Source organism: Oncorhynchus clarkii, chromosome 28 (genome assembly GCF_045791955.1).
Source record: "Oncorhynchus clarkii lewisi isolate Uvic-CL-2024 chromosome 28, UVic_Ocla_1.0, whole genome shotgun sequence".
Taxonomy (NCBI): domain Eukaryota; kingdom Metazoa; phylum Chordata; class Actinopteri; order Salmoniformes; family Salmonidae; genus Oncorhynchus; species Oncorhynchus clarkii.
The window spans coordinates 28,670,718-28,689,058 of record NC_092174.1 but is presented as its reverse complement, the minus strand read 5'-3'; the positions used below and the strand labels follow the sequence as shown (position 1 = coordinate 28,689,058).

Here is an 18,341-nt window from a genome sequence, read left to right as displayed (position 1 = left end):
CAGCCCATACCACTTTAACCGGATGCAATGATGTTTCATATTTACAGAGCTCCCAATCATCACACAGAAATATTTCCCAGTGCAAAAAGACTGATGACTTGACAGAATAACTCCGGGTGTGATGGTTTTCAAACCAGTTTATGGGAAGGCACAGAGGCAATTTGTTTGACAAGCGCAGAGGGTGAATTTCAGAGAGCAGTTTGTTACAACGCGGTGAAAAGTCTCAACTGCTGCAGGTTGAAGGCACCTGTGGGTCCAAAAATATAGATACCTAACGGCAATTAACACGTATTCTTCAGTGTCCTTGTTGTTTGTATGCCAAGCGCAAACATTTCTGCCAAGGTGTTTTGTTGTGTTGCAATTGAAACCTCAGGAGAATTTATTCTCGTTAGTGCACATTTGTTGACACGATATCACATATCTGTGAAGCTGTATTGGCAAGCTGCCTCTGTGATCATTGTTTTAAGGCACCTTTTCAACTCACTTTTCATTCACATTTGAAACTATACATCATCATGTTACGGAAATCTTTTCTCTCTGCGTCCAAGAGTATGCTAAAATACTTTTTTTTGTTTAAACCTTTATTTAAACACAGCCTTTGCAATGTCTCTCAGTATCGTGGCATTCCATCTGGAGCCTGCCAACTCATTCCATCTGGAGCCTGCCAACTCAATCCATCTGGAGCCTGCCAACTCATTCCATCTGGAGCCTGCCAACTCATTCCATCTGGAGCCTGCCAACTCATTCCATCTGGAGCCTGCCAACTCATTCCATCTGTAGCCTGCCAACTCATTCCATCTGGAGCCTGCCAACTCATTCCATCTGGAGCCTGCCAACTCATTCCATCTGGAGCCTGCCAACTCATTCCATCTGTAGCCTGCCAACTCATTCCATCTGGAGCCTGCCAACTCATTCCATCTGGAGCCTGCCAACTCATTCCATCTGGAGCCTGCCAACTCATTCCATCTGGAGCCTGCCAACTCATTGAGTGATGCATTCCGACGCTCTTTTAGACCTTCTTTAAAAATGAATGTCTACATCTGTCCTAAAATGTGCATCTAAAAAAGGAAATGTTTCATATACTGTATGCAGCCTGGCTGTTTGTCCACGAATGCAGGCCTGCTTCCAGCAGGGGCCCTCGAGAACATACTGACAAATGCAAGCAGTTCACTTCACTGCCAGAATCCCAGTCAGATAGACTGAGCTGAACCTTATGTGCAATTTAAGTTGAGTCAGCGTAACTCACAGGCACAGATATTTTCCCCAAATCACTGCACAGTGTTTCTCAAATAGCACTCCTGGCGCCGACACAATAGCAGTAGAAAGTTAGCGTTGAGTGGAGAGGAGTAGTTTTGCTTAATTTGCTTGGAAGGTGTTGGCTGATAGAGACATCGCCTTGCCTAGGACCTGAAGACAGCAGGTGTCGGCCCTCGAGGAAGAGACCAGCCATTTATTCGACCTGTTACCTTGGTACCGTGACCTGAATCTAAGGGAGATGACTATAGTAGCTCGAGGCTTAAGCTTTAGGGCTCGATTCAATACGTATCGTAGAAGATCTGTAGTATAGCGTGACAGAAATGTAAAGGCAATGTTACCCATGCTCGCGGAGACTGCATTCACGGTAAATGCTGCATATGTCGGCTCAATCGAAAATGACCTTGAAATGACAATCTGACCATACCACAGATCTGACGTGATACGGATACGGACCGAGCCCTTAGTAGTCTTATGTAACCAGACGAGTGTGCCTCTGGATATGGAGTATACCCCAACATACTGTACATTTACGCCTATCTGTAAAGTCTGGTATGTGAGCTTAAAGCTTTTAGCAAAGACAGCTTTTCCTTGGTTTCAATGCACTAATGACCCAGGTGAAATTCCCATTATTGTTGATTAGTTGAAATTAACACAGGTTCAGGAGGAAAAATTAAATCAATCAGATGACAGGATCAATTTACAACTCTGTCTACCCTTCTGCCTACACAGTATATAAACAGTGACATACATCACAATGGTGTGCTGGCTGATTTCTGCATCCCACCTCCAGCAATGCCCATCTCCCTTCCTTCTTCTCTCTTGGCGGATTCTTCCATAGAGATAATATGAGATGAAAACTACTAGATATTCTCTATGAGTTCTTCTCTACCTCGGTCCTTGATCTGGAGCCAAACCGACCCGAGGCCATATCCAAACCAAAGTAACTACAGTATTTTCCATTTCTCAACCATATGTCCATACCTGCACAGTCATCAGAAAAATGGGATAATAACCAAACGCACAAATTTGGTTCATTGGGAAAAAATCTACTTAAATGAATTGGTGACAAAATAACCATGAGTAGTCCTATGAAACAGTGAGCTGACTCTCCAATTAAATAGTTGAAGTCTATCTCATTGCATTCCATAGCACTTACCATGAGGTTTCATTATAATAAATAGTGTTTATGTTCTTATCCTGTCTGTGCTCGATTTCTCCTGATAGTTTTTGCATGACAGAAAGAATAAGAAAAACAAGTCAACAGTGCTTGATCGTCGCTCTCCAAAGGCTAACCTCAGAAAGCAACCAATTATTTTCTCAGTATTTACAGAGCATCCGTCAGATTCAAGAGCACCCTAATTAGTGTACTGTTTTCAAATGCTCCTTACAGTAGGCCTATGCATGACTGTGATTGTGTGTGTGTGTGTGTGTGTGTGTGTGTGTGTGTGTGTGTGTGTGTGTGTGTGTGTGTGTGTGTGTGTGTGTGTGTGTGTGTGTGTGTGTGTGTGTGTGTGTGTGGCTTTTGTATATTCTGCAAGTTCCTGAGTCCTTGTCTACTATTTTGCATCATTTGAAAAAGGGACTGTCAAACTGCTCCCCGCATTACCCCCGTAACTTTCTTCATTCTGTCAAGTATATAGGGAGATGAAGAGATTGCTATTACTTCTTGAGATTTTCAAGTTAACTAATACCTGAGCCACAACCGTATGTGTGCTCAATCTCTCTATACCAATATGGTCAGTGCTATTACGCTCGCTCTGTACCAGATCCATTCAGCAGTGAGAGTGAGGGAGCAGAGGTAAATTAGTGACAGACACATTTATGGACCCGCTTCCTGACCTTCCTGATTGTGATGAATGGTTCTTGGCATGGCATAGCCTACAACTATCAAGTGGGTGCCAACTTAAATCCAACCGGAGCATTTCACAAACTGGTGCTGGCCCATTATAGCACTGAATATCCAGGAATGGTTCATTATGACCAAATGGTGTTATGTGAATATACGGTTTATTTATAGCTTCAAAATGTGTTTAAAACTATAACGTTGAACTCATGGACTGTCGGTGCTTGTGTCCATGGCTCTGTTTATGAATTTGAGAGGGTTGGTTACGTTTCCCCAGCCCCATCTCTCAGATTTATACCAAACCAAGTGGCGGGGCTAAAACACAAACTCCAGATTGTGGCTTTAAAGAGGGGTACATTTTATTTAGAGTTCAAGCGTTTACCATCTGGTGGGTTTTATATACTTTTCTCCAGTGAGTTTCTTAATTAAAATGAATAAATTGTCCCATTAACAACACAGGATAATATACTAACATATAAGCCAATGGCTTGAGTGAAGTGAAGCAAATAATCGGACATTGTTGTCTCAATTAACATTAACGCATTAATTTAACTCATAGGTATTCATGCACATTACAGTGCCTCTTATAATAGATAGTTCATTCCCCCTAACTAATTTTAAAAATGAGAATAACATGAAGTACAACATGAAATTCAAGTAGCAGCCATTAGCAGTGTAACAAGCCAGTCCTACATGGGGGGTGGGAGGGGGTGGGGGGGGGGGGGGGGGGGTATCATGCTGTGAGGATACACAAACATGAAATATGAATAACCTAAGTGCATTGCAGTGAGCATCGGCCTGATAGAAACAACTTTGCACTGTCAGATGACGTAGCCTATTATTTTCTGAAATAGAGGACTGTATCCTCTATTAAATCAGCAAAGGACTTGAAATGCTAAGGGACATGGTTGTGCACAAAAAGCTATTTGTTTGACAAGTGACAAATTTGTCAAATGGGGGTATACTGTCTGAAGGATGTATAGCACATTACCAGAAATAATGGTCTTATAATAGCCTACATTCAATGTACGTCATAGGGGAAAATAAGAAACTTCTCATTTTAGTTTGAGCTAAATCTGACAGAACTCTAATTCTGTACATTTATACCTCCCAGATGAATTGTGTAATTATGTGGAGTTGTTCCAAAATAGTACTCCTAGACATTTTGCTATTTCATGAATGATTTGAAAACATATATCACAAATGAAGCAATGAACAATCAACAAACAATGCATCAAGACTCTGTATGGCATTTACCTGGTGTCTAATATATAACTGACATACTTGCCCTTTAAGCAAACTTATAAAGTCACAACCTACTTATCTGTAATAAGCAAATAACATCATAACTTGAGTCAATGTGCTGTACGTGCTCTAACTAAACAATGTGCATTTTAACTCATTCCCACATTGATATTACACAATGAATAACACCACTGGGCTAACATTAGCTGAAATCTATCTCTATTTTTGAGTTGCAATACAGAACAAAAGTAATTAAGAAACAAAAATAGCACTATTAGTGTTGTGTGTTTTGAGCTATGAGAGTTTGTGAGGATTGACTAATTTACTCATCGCTCTGCGCTGCCTGGGCTAGAGGACAAACAATTGTATTTTTGTACAACAGCGACTCTGTAGCAAACAGAGAGACATAACACTCTGACGTACACTGACTGACAGACTGACTGAAGCATCTACAGTCAAATCTGTTTGTGCTATTGTTTATTGATCACACAAACCCTTATACAGTTGAAGTTGAAAGTTTACATACACTTAGGTTGGAGTCATTAAAACACATTTTTCAACCACTCCACACATTTCTTGTTAACAAACTATAGCTTTGGGAAGTCTACTTTGTGCAAGTAATTTGTAACTTTGACACAAGTAATTTTTCCAACAATCGTTTACAGACAGATTATTTCACTGATAATTCACTGTGCCACAATTCCAGTGGGTCAGAAGTTTACATACACTAAGTTGAGTGTGCCTTTAAAAAGCTTGGAAAATTCCAGAAAATTATGGCATGGCTTTAAAAGCTTCTGATAGGCTACTTGACATCATTTGAGTCAATTGGAGGTGTACCTGTGGATGTATTTCAAGGCCTGCCTTCAAACTCAGTGCCTCTGTGCTTGACATCATGGGAAAATCAAAAGAAATCAGCCAAGACCTCAGAAAAACAAATTGCAGACCTCCACAAGTCTGGTTCATCCTTGGGAGCAATTTCCAAATGCCTGAAGGTACCACGTTCATCTGTACAAACAATAGTAAGCAAGTATAAACACCATGAGATCACACATCCATCATAACGCTCAGGAAGGAGACGAGTTCTGTCTCCTAGAGATGAATGTACTTTGATGCAAAAAGTGCAAATCAATCCCAGAACAACAGCAAAGGACCACCTTGTGAAGATGCTGGAGGAAACAGGTACAAAAGTATCTATATCCACAGTAAAACGAGTCCTATATCGACATAACTTGAAAGGCCGCTCAGCAAGGAAGACGCCACTGCTCCAAAACCGCCATAAAAAAAACAGACTACGGTTTGCAACTGCACATGGGGACATAATGAACATCGTTATGTTTGTAGGGAAAAAGGGGAGGCTTGCAAGCCGAAGAACACAATCCCAACTGTGAAGTACGGGGGTGGAAGCATCATGGTGTTGGGGTGCTTTGCTGCAGGTGGGACTGGTGCACTTCACAAAATAGATGGCATCATGAGGTAGGAAATTATTTGGATATATTGAAGAAACATCTCAAGACATCAGTCAGGAAGTTAAAGCTTGGTCGCAAATGGGTCTTCTAAATGGACAATGACCCCAAGCATACTTCCAAAGTTGTAGCAAAATGGCAACAAAAAGAAGGTATTGGACAACAAAAAGAAGGTGTTGGTAAAAGGACAACAAAAAGAAGGTATTGGAGTGGCCATCACAAAGCCCTGACCTAAATCATAGAGAGAATTTGTGGGCAGAACTGAAAAAGCGTGTGTGAGAAAGGAGGCCAACAAACCTGACTCAGTTACACCAGCTCTATCAGGAGGAATGGGCCAAAATTCCCCCAACTTATTGTGGGAAGCTTGTGGAAGGCTACCCGAAATGTTTGACCGAAGTTCAACAATTTAAAGGCAATGCTACCAAATACTAATTGAGTGTATGTAAACTTCTGAGCCACTGGGAATGTGATAAAAGAAATAAAAGCTGAAATCAATCATTCTCTCTACTATTATTCTGACATTTCACATTATAAAAAATAAAGTGGTGATCCTAACTGACCTAAGTCAGGGACTTTTTAATAGGATTAAATGTCAGGAATTGTGAAAAACTGAGTTTAAATGTATTTGGCTAAGGAGTATGTAAACTTCCGACTTCTACTGTAGCATTCGTTCTCAGTAAAATCCAGTCAACATCTGGGACAATTCATACGGATGGATGGTCGACCGAATCGGCCCCCCAGAGAAATATGAGGTGTGATAGTCCCTTTCTTTCCCCTGCTCAGCTCTGGAACTGCAGTAAATTGTGATGAAGATGACCAAGGCCACAACCTCACCTTACATTTACATTTTAGTTATTTAGCAGATGCTCTCATCCAGAGAGACTTACAGCCTCTCCTTGACATATAGCCTCTCTTTACCCTCTACATGTTTCCTTCAGAGGCAGCAGCCATAGCTAAAGGGCAACATCAGGATCAGTGCTTCTAATTTGTCTTTTCACAGTGGAATTGGCTTTCATTCAGGGACCGACTACCGCATTTGGGAACCTGGGGCAACAATCTTTTTTTTACATGTATTTTTTAGGGGGGGGGGGGGGGGGGGGGGGGGGGCAGATTTCCTTTTGTGAAAATAGCTACCTTTCTGCAATTCAACACATTTGTTAAACATTTAGCAGTTTTAGAATGCTATTCTACACATGTTGTCATGACGCTAAGATAAAATATTGCAGTTTAAAAGCTAATTTCCTGCAATTCTACACTTTTTTTGCCATGGGTCAGAGAGAAAAATGTGCTGCTTTATTGCTCATCACATGCTATTGTTCACATTTTGCCATGAGGCTGAGAGAACATTTAGCAGTTTTAATGTTTTACTTATAACTTTCAAAGGCAACATTGATGCACCCAAAAGGCCAAGTTAGTATCGTAAACCAACATGTGTGAATCAAATGTTAAAGAGATGATAAGGGTGGTAGTAGTGCCAATAGTTGGCTAATCAAATAATAGCTGTAGCCTAATAATGGTAATAGCACAGTTTCTAAACCCAGAGGCGCAACATCGCAAGACTTCCGTGAACACTTGTGAAGCAGACTCAGCGTACCAGGTCAGGGTTTGGGGTTTGAGAAGTCAATGAGAGAAGTGAAAAATTCCTCCTTAGTTGTTCATTTTCTCGATTTCTAAAGAGACAACCTACATAGATTCAAGCCAATGTCTAACTGAACATGTTTTTACTCCAACCTCGAAAGTGACAAACTTACATTTCTGTCAAAAACGACTTTATATCAAAGGAGTGCTGTTGATTTGACGCCAGATGCGCAATTCGGCGCGATTCCATGTTTTTGTGCATTAGCTTAGCTAGCCAATGTCACCATGACATCGCCTACAAGAATTTTCAAGGATTTCTACTGGAGAAGCAGTTTCTGCCTATCTTCAAACTGTACTGTCTTTGGTAACATAATTACAAATCAATTGTAGACTGCAAATTGACTGCAAGAATCCCAAACATATATAATATTTGACAAAAACAGATATACGATCACATACTGTATATCTCTCTATTAAATGTGGGAAAACTTTGGAACAGATTTCCAAAATTAAAATCACTTGGAGCTATATTTGCTGGTGTTTTACAGTCTTTTATGTCCAACAATGGGCAGCCACATAAAATAACCCGCGTACCACCAGTTGGGGAACCCTGCTTTATGTTATGTGCATGTGTTAATCTATCATACTCCTTCCAACTTCATGGTATACAATGTGGCACTGTAGGTAGGAGAGAGCTAGTCATAATGTAGGCTGGTTGACATCTTGTCACAGGACCTTATTGGCAAATTTCCCTCAAGCCTTGGTTTTCTTGACAAAGACATTCTTAACTTGACCTACAGATCTTTGATTTATGGTATTAGCTGTATGGGGTAGAGGGGGTATAGTCGGAGCATAAACATGTCAATGATATGTCAACACCTTTTCATTTAATAGAAACTGGGATCTGACTCAATACATCAACTAGATTGCTACCTTTGACCATTGACCTGCACTGCTCAATACTCCTTTCACAAGAATTTGTAACAATTACAGAATATTGATGATAAAGCCTTGATACAGCCCTAACAGGTGTAGCTGTTAGGCTCATTGAACTCAGCGAGCAGCTTACCTTGAATACTACTTATGAGAGAGTGACGATCAAACCTAGAGTCTTAATATCCACTTCAAAGCCAATGGATAGTAACAAGATACAGTGGGTATCATAAGTATTCGTCCCCTTGGATTTCTTCACATTTAATTATGTTACAAAGTGGGATTAAATCTGATTAAATTGTATTTTTTTGTCAATGATCTACACAATACACTCGAACATTTTAATTTTTTTTTTAGATGAATGAAAGACAACGCTAATATACCTTTATTAAGACAAGTATTCACCCCCCCCCCCTTTTCACACCTGGATTATTTGCCCATTATTCTATTCAAAAATCTTCAAGCTCTGTCCAGGTGTTGGGAATCATGGCTAGATAGCAATTTTCAAGTCTTGCCATAGATTGTCAAGCAGATTTAAGTCAAAACCGTAACTTGGCCACTCAGGAACTTTCATTGTCTTCTAGGTAAGCAACTTCAGTGTAGATTTGACTTGTGTTGTAGGTTATTGTCCTGCTGAAAGGTGAATTCCTCTCCCAGTGTCTGCTGTAAAGACTGAAAAAAAAAAAATCCTCTAGGATTTTGCCTGCGATTAGAGCCATTCCGTTTATTTTTTATCTTTGCCGATGTTAAGCATACAAATACCATGATGCAGGCACCACTATTCTTGAAATTAAGGAGGTAGTTACTCAGAGATGTGTTTTGTTGGATTTTCCATAAACATACGGCTTTGCATTTAGGCCAAACATTTTATTCATTTCCCGTTTTTTTGCAGTAGTACTTTAGTACCTACAGGATGCATGTTTTGGAATATTTGTATTCTGTATATTTGTTTTCTTCTTTTCACTCTGTCATTTAGGTCATTACTGTGGATGTTGATCCATCCTAAGTTTTCTCCCATCACAGCCAATGAACTCTGTAGCTGTTTTAAAATCAATGGTGACATCCCTGGGCAGTTTCCTTCCTGTCCTGCAGCTCAGTTAAGAAGGACAACTGTATATTTGATGTGTCTGGGTGGTTTAATACATAATCCACAGTATAATTATTAACTTGACCATGCTTAAAGAGATATTCAGTGTCTGATTTGTTATTGTTAGCTATTTACCAATCACTGCCTTTCTTTATAAGGCTTTTGAAAAGCTCCCAGGTCTTTGTGGTTGAATCTGTGCTTGAAATTTAACACTTGACTGAGGGACTTACAAATGTTGTATTATGTATGGGGGCAGAGGAAGGGGTAGTCATTTTAAAAATCATGTCAACCCCTATTATTTCACACAAATTGAGTCCATGTAACTTTTGTGATTTGTTAAGCCAAATTTGACTCCTGAACTAATTTAGGCTTGCAACAACTATATTATAGTTATTTCATTGTTATTAATTTGTAAATATTTTTAGAATGTTATTTTCACTTTGACATTATGGAGTTGTTTTGTGTAGATAAATGACAAAAAAAAATCACAATTAATTATATTTCCATCCCACTTTGAAACAACAAAATGTGAAAGCATTCTGAGGGGTGTGAATACTTCTGATACCCACTGTTTCTGACCCCTCAAGTTATTAAGTTGACTTGCCCTGTCTTTATCAAACGTTACTACTGTAAGAAGAGTGGAAATTGTAAATATCTATTCTATAACGGATCAGATATATTCCAAAGGGCTATTCAAGTAATCTAGATAACGTCTTAAAAAGTATTAAAACCAGAATGCAGACGATAGTTGGGTTGCCATGGGACTGGTCATATTATGCCCGGCTGGTTTGATTGCATGCATTCCACATTATTAGGTGCAGAAGACTAACAACCAGCAGGCTATTACCATGTAGAACATTGGAATGGTATTAATACCAACAATAATTTCACTGCAACAGCAGCATTCCCTCATCTACCAGTCTATTTAAAACTGACAATGTCGATATGGGCAGTGTATAGCCTCTGTACTTCAACCTTGCTTTACATCATTGTGGACAGAAAGAGGACTGACACCGCACTTAGCTGGGGGAACTGCGGGTGCCTATACATTTGGACACGTCGGAGCCTCGGAGGCAGTATGAAGGGCTACTGCATGCTGAAACCTGAAGTAATTGCATATTTTACACTTAATAGGTCCTTTATCATAATCTGAATGAACTGTTCCCCATTGTGCATTACGCAATGTGAGAGCCAATGATGATATATTGTTAGTCTACTTATTAGATATTAGATGATAGATCATGAGACTATTATACTGAAATTAACCTATATAGTAGCGATAGGCTACAAATGGCGTATGAATAAAAGTGAACGTTTTTCGAGGTATCATAGGCTACACGATAGCACACTACTGTGAATAACCATCATTATCTTACATGTAAATTGCATTGTAGGCTATTATACAACATACAAATTAGTGTTTGACTAGAATGTCTAGCTTACCTGATTTTCTGGTAACAGGTGTGATGTAATATTGGTTCCAGTCTGCTCCTCACATCAATCTGTCCTGAAATGTGTTTATTTATTCAGTGATGGCTACAGATTCAAAAGAATCTCTGCAAAATCACGTTTCCTGGCACCGTCGCCCACGATATCCAATACACTGAGGCAATGTACAAAAACCGTTAAACATCCCACACTTACACGAAAAACGTGTATTTTTCCATATTAGTCATGCAGAAACAAGACACGGCATCCTTTTCGTCGACAGTAATTTCCAGCATGGCATGGAATACTGTTTCACATGTTTCCTTACTGTGCGCTCTGGTGCCAAAATGACTGGCTGAAAATCACATGAGATTTGTTTCAACTCACGTCAATCGCCTCAGTTATTCGTTTAGGATACTCGCGGAGCTCTTACATCTCTCCCGATGTGAAATTACTTTCACTGTTGAATAAGAGCATCTACTATGTACATAGCCTAAGATACATCCAACCTAAAGGTCTCCGGTGCAAGGAGCGCTTTTAAAGGAAATTATCGGCGAGCACTGCGGTATGGTTTTGTTGAATGGGACCCTGGGCTGCTATCAGCCTGCAGTGAAGGCGAATTGATGCAAAAGCAGATTCAAATGAACCAGTTCCAACATCTTTTTCTTCAAAACTGTGATTTTTAAAGTAGTCTATTGTGCAATATATTAGCTTGGAATACATATCAAGAACATGTATTCCTAACCCGTTATCAGGGCTAGATATGGTCTCCCTCTCAGTATGCCTACCTTCTCTGCTACTCAGAGAAGGTAGGCTATTCAGGATTCAGTGTGTATCTCACAGCAGATCAGGAATCTCACTTGGAGCTCCTCAGTACATTGACAGCTGTTTTCAGTGCCTTGAGATCCTTTACCCTGCAGCCCTTATTGCGTAAGCAACTGTGCAGGTTTTCCAGTTGCAGGTGTCATGCAATCAGAGCTATCTAGGCTGTAGCCATATAGATTACAGCCCAATATGTAGGCCTAGATGATTGCAATAGTGTCTCTGTTTTGTTCTGCACAACACACTGAACAGGCAGTTAACCCACTGTTCCTAGGCCATCATTGAAAATAAGAATTTGTTCTTAACTGACTTGCCTAGTTAAATAAAGGTGTTGTTACATAAAACTTGCACTCACCTTTGTAAGTGTTACCATGTAATTGCATTCAGCTTTGTAAGTGTATTGTGTTACCATGTAATTGCATTCAGCTTTGTAAGTGTATTGCCATTCTAATTATCAGTTTTATACACACTTGATATAAAGTGGAACCAATTTGAGGATCATAGACCTGAGAGTTAAAATGACCCTTATGTGAATGTGAACGCTATTAATTTTATGCTCCACATAGCAAGCCTTCCTAGTCATGATGTCATCTCACAGGTAAGTGCTTGATTCTCTTTTCACAAATTAGTTCTTGTCATTTCAGGTGATTTTCAAAATGATTGTTGATAATATTTATTTATAGAAAATATCACTTTTCTGCCCTGAACATGACCTGATTAGATTGAAGAGGACGCACACCAATATGCTTAAGCATCACATCCCCCTACAGTACAACCTGTGAGTAATGTAACTAGTGTGAAATGGCTAGCTAGTTAGTGGGGTGCGTGCTAATAGTGTTTCAATCGGTGACATCACTCGCTCTGAGACCTTGCCCCGCAAGGGTCGCAGCTTTTGTGGAGCGATGCTTCGTGGGAGGCAGTTGTTGATATGTGCAGAGGGTCCCTGGTTTGAGCCCAGGTAGGGGTGAGGAGAGGGACGGAAGCAATACTGTTACATTGGTGCCGTGACCTGGATCACTGGTTGCTGTGGAAAAGAAGTAGGTCAAAAGGGGGTTGAGTGTAACCGGTGTGAAATGGCTAGCTAGTTAGCGTGGTGCGCACTAATAGCGTTTCAGTCGGTGATGTCACTCGCTCTGAGACCTTGAAGTAGTTGTTCCCCTTGCTCTGCAAGGGCTGCAGCTTTTGATGCTTCTTGGGAGGCAGTTGTCGATGTGTGCAGAAGGTCCCTGGTCCAAGCCCAGTTAGGGGCGAGGAGAGGGACGGAAGCAATACTGTTACAGTAACAGCTGTATATTGGGTATCCATGTTGATGTATATGTTGAAACCTGCAGTTTGGACTTGTGTTTTCTCAATAAAGCTTTGTTTTAAGTGCAGAATAGTTCATCCAAAATCCCTTTGTGAAACATTGTTGCTTTCTTACCTTGTAAAAAGTAGGCAAGTTTACTTTGTGTTTTTGTTGTTGTTGTCGTTTTTTATTTAGAAAAAACTATATATCAGAAAGTACAACATAACACTCACCAACATTCAAACATACAAAAATACAAACATAAATAAACATATGGAGCCGTACATCCATTTACAGTATGTTGTCAGACAAATGTTGTTCAAGACAGCTTCATCCAACATGCTGGAACATTAGGTCGGTGATCACATTGACCAAATATTGAGCTATCCAACTAATTATGTATAATATATCATTTAGCCAGTAACAAAGTGAAATTATTTGTCTCCAATTAGGTTTTGAAGATAATATAACTAGTTCACAATTCACTTTAAGTTAGCACCAAAATAAGATAAAACAAATCGGATGAATTTGCCAATCTTAATTCTTATGCTAACTATTAATATTCCTCCTTTGTTTTATTATTTTTGCCAAATAAAGCCATTGCCAAGAGTTAACTGGACACAAGAGGGCGTAGGGTGATACGTTCCCTTCCCCTCCTCAGTCTCAGCAGACTCGGAAGAGGTAAATGTGATTATGTTGTTGAGATTGACCTTGAAAACCAACTGAAGTTAGATTGACATTTTAAGGAAGAATACCTTATTGGATTATTGGAAAGGAAATGTATGACTTTCTGCCTGCATACACACCGACGTCAGAGGACGCTTCCCTGAGGACAATCACATTCAATGACAATGTGAACAGAGTTTGTTTTCACCTTTTACTGCTTGTATTTACCTACATGTCATTATTGTATTGGGGAAATGGGAAACATATATTTTATAGGCCTAAATAAATAGAAAATCAAACGTGTGTATGCTGTAGCACATTGGGATCAATATAATGTAATGCCATGCAGATGTTTTTACAATTCTATCCCTTATTAAATGAAATGAGTCCTCCATGTCATTGCACCGTATATCCATTTCCATGCCTTCTGAGCTATGCAACACACAACGCTCATTACCAACAATCTGCACATTCCGATGATTGCACTGGTATGCATCCTTAGATCAGAGCTGTGCTTAGTTACACGCCCAAACACCACCACCACCACTAGTCCACACACCTCCCCACTCCACACATAAAAACACCTGTTTAGTGTTTAGCAAGATGGGTGGGTCTTGACTCCGCCCATTACAAATGTACGTATAAAAATGTTTTTAATTGGTTTGAAGACCCCTGCTATGTAAATTCGTTTTGTGAGACTCCTCCCATGCACCTGATAGGGAGTATTTACAGCTCTTTACTGCTGCCTGCTGTACTGTTACAACAGCGCTCTCTGCACTACACGATGACACTTCACTGGACTATGCAATAAGGATTTCCGTCTCTGCAGTGATTTGTCGCGCCCTGAGGGGACCGTTATATTTACGAAAAAAGTTTTATACCACATTTTCAGTCCTATTTATTTTTCCAAGATGCCACGCTCGTTTCTTGTCAAGAAACATTTCAACTCATCTAAGAAGCCAAATTATAGCGAGCTGGAAAGCCCTATAGGTAAGCAACAACCTTTTCTAAATTAATCGCTCAACCGATATATGGGTTACACTGACATGCTACAAAGTTTACAAATTGACTGCGGTCAGGCTATTATCCTGATATGTAGTTTCATTGTATCTCTATGTCAAAGTTAGTGTTACTTTGTAACTTTCTAATCCGTGCAATTCAGTGAGGCGATGTTATTCAGCTCTTTTTGAAGGAAATTATAAATTGACATATTATTATTACTGTGAGGTAAAAATGACTTTTAATCACCTAAATGAATGTTTTCTTTATTTCCATTTTCAGTATTTATTTCACCGTATCTCTACAAGGGCCTTCCATTGCCAGTCATCCCTCAACCGGAGATCCTTAGCTCCGTGGTTTACAACCCTATCACCGTATGGACTACGAGCAGCTTGCCGTTATCCCCGCTTTCAAGTGACCTGTCTCCCATCTCTGGATACCCCTCATCGCTCTCTGACACCTCATCCAAAGACCACAGCGGCTCTGAGAGTCCCAGGAGCGATGAAGACGAGCGGATGCTTACCAAACTAACAGACCCTCATGGAGTGGAGGCAGAGAAATTCCAATGTAGTTTGTGTAAAAAGTCCTATTCTACTTATTCTGGACTGCTGAAGCATAAGCAACTGCACTGTGACGCTCAGACGAGGAAATCATTCAGTTGTAAATACTGCGAAAAGGAGTACGTCAGTCTTGGAGCGCTAAAAATGCACATCAGAACTCACACTTTGCCTTGTGTCTGTAAAATATGTGGCAAAGCTTTCTCAAGACCGTGGTTGCTTCAGGGACACATCAGAACGCACACTGGTGAGTGACTAAAGATTGAGTGCCATACTGTACTGTAGCCTATACTTGGAAATATTGAAGATAGCTGCTTGGTGGGCTATTCCAATTTAGGATAACTGCAATTTATGGGATATATTATTTATGATAATGGGTTTTAACAGACTGTACATGTATTTATCATATACATATTGCAAAGTGTATTGCAATGCTGAAATTCCCTATGTGCCTGTCAAAACAGTTATGTGATAAGTGGTAACTCATGTTAAAGAAGGGGTTTTCACACCACTTTACAAGACTTGGGACATGCTTGTGTTGTTCCATGTTCTGGTTCATACTCTTCACTAAGTAGCCTAAAAGATTCCTACTCCTATGTCAAGCCATATCTCATGCTTGACATAAAGTCAGGGAAGAAGGAATGTGGCTTTCCTCTAGTGATTCCTAACTTTTACAGTGCACTATAAGTGTAACTGTATAAGTCCATGCTCTAGTTAAGTTATTACAGTTGATTATGGAGCAAATAGTTCATACAGTATTAGGCCTATGTCAGTTTAGTGGAGTGGATAGTTGTGTTTGTTTTGTATATCTTATCTGCCTGTGAATACTGACACATTTCTTCTCCTTTCCCCTCTGACAGGAGAGAAGCCCTTCTCCTGCCCCCATTGCAGTAGGGCTTTTGCGGACAGGTCCAACCTCAGGGCACACCTACAAACCCATTCGGATGTGAAAAAATACCAATGCAAGAACTGTTCCAAAACCTTCTCCAGAATGTCTCTTCTGCACAAGCATGAGGAATCTGGTTGTTGTGTAGTACATTGAGACTGCTGGAATGGGAGACAGTGTCACCGCCAGAGACCTCTGGTACTTTTCAGTCCTCAAAAACTGTTCAGGGGATATTACATACTGAGGCTTTGTTACCAAATATGCAAGACTTTCTTTGACTGACTGCCGGAATGACAATCCATTTAATTTCAGTGTAAAATCAAATACTCTCTGTCATGTGCTTTTCATTTTAAACAGTTTTTTTTTCTCTTATTGCAATCAGTGTTGAACTATACAGTATGTTAGTTATACCATGTGCCATTCTGTCTGTACATTTCATGTACTTTTGGGCAGGGCGCAACTTTGTTTTTAGAAGTGGGGGGGACATAATTATCAATATTTTTTATCCGGTCGGATAAACACCCCAAACAGCCTACCCGACCGTTTGGAGGCGTCTGCATGGTCCATAAGCACACTGTTGCCTCGTTTTGTATCACAAAACTGCATGTTCCCCCGTCCCCAGGGAAAGTTGCGCCCATGCATTTGGGAAGTGGAGAGATATGAAATAATGTGCCTTCTCAAAGATTTTGATGTTCTGACCAATCTCTCTTAGAGGATATGTTTCTGCTTATGTCATATTCTTTTTATTTTCTTAAGAAACCACATAGTTATTCCAAGTGGACATGGTTTATGGAAACAAACGATAGAGACAGAGCAGTGCACAGCCAATGAAATATTACAAGCCATCATAACTTAGTGAACAAGTGCAAAGATGTATTTTTAGGGTGAAAGTATTACAATTCCTGCACAATCATGACACAGCAACTGTTTTGCTCAAGATAGCAATACTTTTATCAAGTGACTCACTTCGCCTTGGCAATTATGTCGTTTTTCTAAAAAAAATATGTTGCATTTATATTTTTATATATTTGAATGTAAGTGTGAATAAGATGATTGTATTTTTGACAGTGTGAATTGTGATACTGAATGAATGATTTGATTCTTTTTAAGATGCTTTTTAAAATAAAGGTTCGTGAAATGTTTGTAATGCTTGGTATTCTTTTTCTGTGCAAGGACTGTGAATAGTTTGTTATCAGGGATCCATCGTGGCATCGTGCCATGCACTTGCTGGATATTCTAGAAAATGTGTTATAAAATGTCTTCTTAATTTAACTTTATGAGATTAGTAGTCAAAGAAATATACTAAATCACATGTATCACATCATGTACGATGTCTATACCTTAGATTTTTATCAGTATACAAGTTTAAATATTTGTATTACTTTCTCTGAAACTACAAGCCTGACATTACTATGGTAACAACCTTTTTGTGGAGTCATAGACAACTTTATATGGTAACTTTCCAACTGCTTCAAAGATAAACATACAACAGCAGAAGTCAGGTTCCTGCTCCAGTCTGCTTTCATGCTTTCATTCCATGGTGGAGGTGTAGAAAGAACGAAGGGTGACTCAACCCAGACTCAAGGCTGGACCTGCTCCTTGTGAACCTGTCCAAACAAACTTGAAATTTAACACATGCTGGCTATATTGATCAACACTCACTTGTTACACCCTTTGAGGGCCCACGGCCCTTCATTTTCCTGCCTGCAACCATTTTGACTTTTTAAATGGAAGAGCTGATGTCTTGTGGACAGCTATCTATTGTAATTCTAATTGGCCAATCAACTGGACCCCTCAGGGTTCTGTCTGTCTCTGTCTGACCATGTGGTGAATGCTCTCAGCCAGTGTGTTGATTGAATCTGTCTTCCTGCTAATGCATAAACTGATGTCTAATACTGAATGCTTAATTCACAGCAATCACTGCAGAGACACTTGAATAGTTTAATTCCCAGATTTGCATTATTGCTTTGACAACCTCCAAGGATTCTGGGATGTGTGCCACCAACAAATTCCTCGGGCTACATCTTTTACAGTCAATCAATCTATCAAATGTATTTATAAAGCCCTTTTACATCAGCAGATGTCATAAAGTGCTATACAGAAACCCAACCTAAACCCCCAAACAGCAAGCAATGCAGATGTAGAAGCATGGTGGCAAGAAAAAACTCCCTAGAAAGGCAGGAACCTAGGGAGAAACCTAGAGAGGAACCAGGCTAAGTAGTACAATACCTAAAAGGATACCATTTGCACTGAACTCTCTCTAACAAGCCAGACTTTTTCAGTGTTCTGTAA

General features: G+C 39.8%; 1 protein-coding gene across 1 annotated transcript; it reads left to right on the top strand.

The window, feature by feature from the left end:
- Nucleotides 1-14,348: 14,348 nt before the first annotated feature.
- On the top strand, nt 14,349-17,196 carry LOC139386863 (zinc finger protein SNAI2-like). The gene is made up of 3 exons (XM_071132720.1): nt 14,349-14,597; nt 14,889-15,410; nt 16,024-17,196. The coding sequence occupies exons 1-3, from the start codon at nt 14,519-14,521 to the stop codon at nt 16,203-16,205; spliced, it is 783 nt and encodes a 260-aa protein (XP_070988821.1). The 5' UTR covers nt 14,349-14,518; the 3' UTR covers nt 16,206-17,196.
- The last annotated feature ends 1,145 nt before the right edge of the window (nt 17,197-18,341 follow it).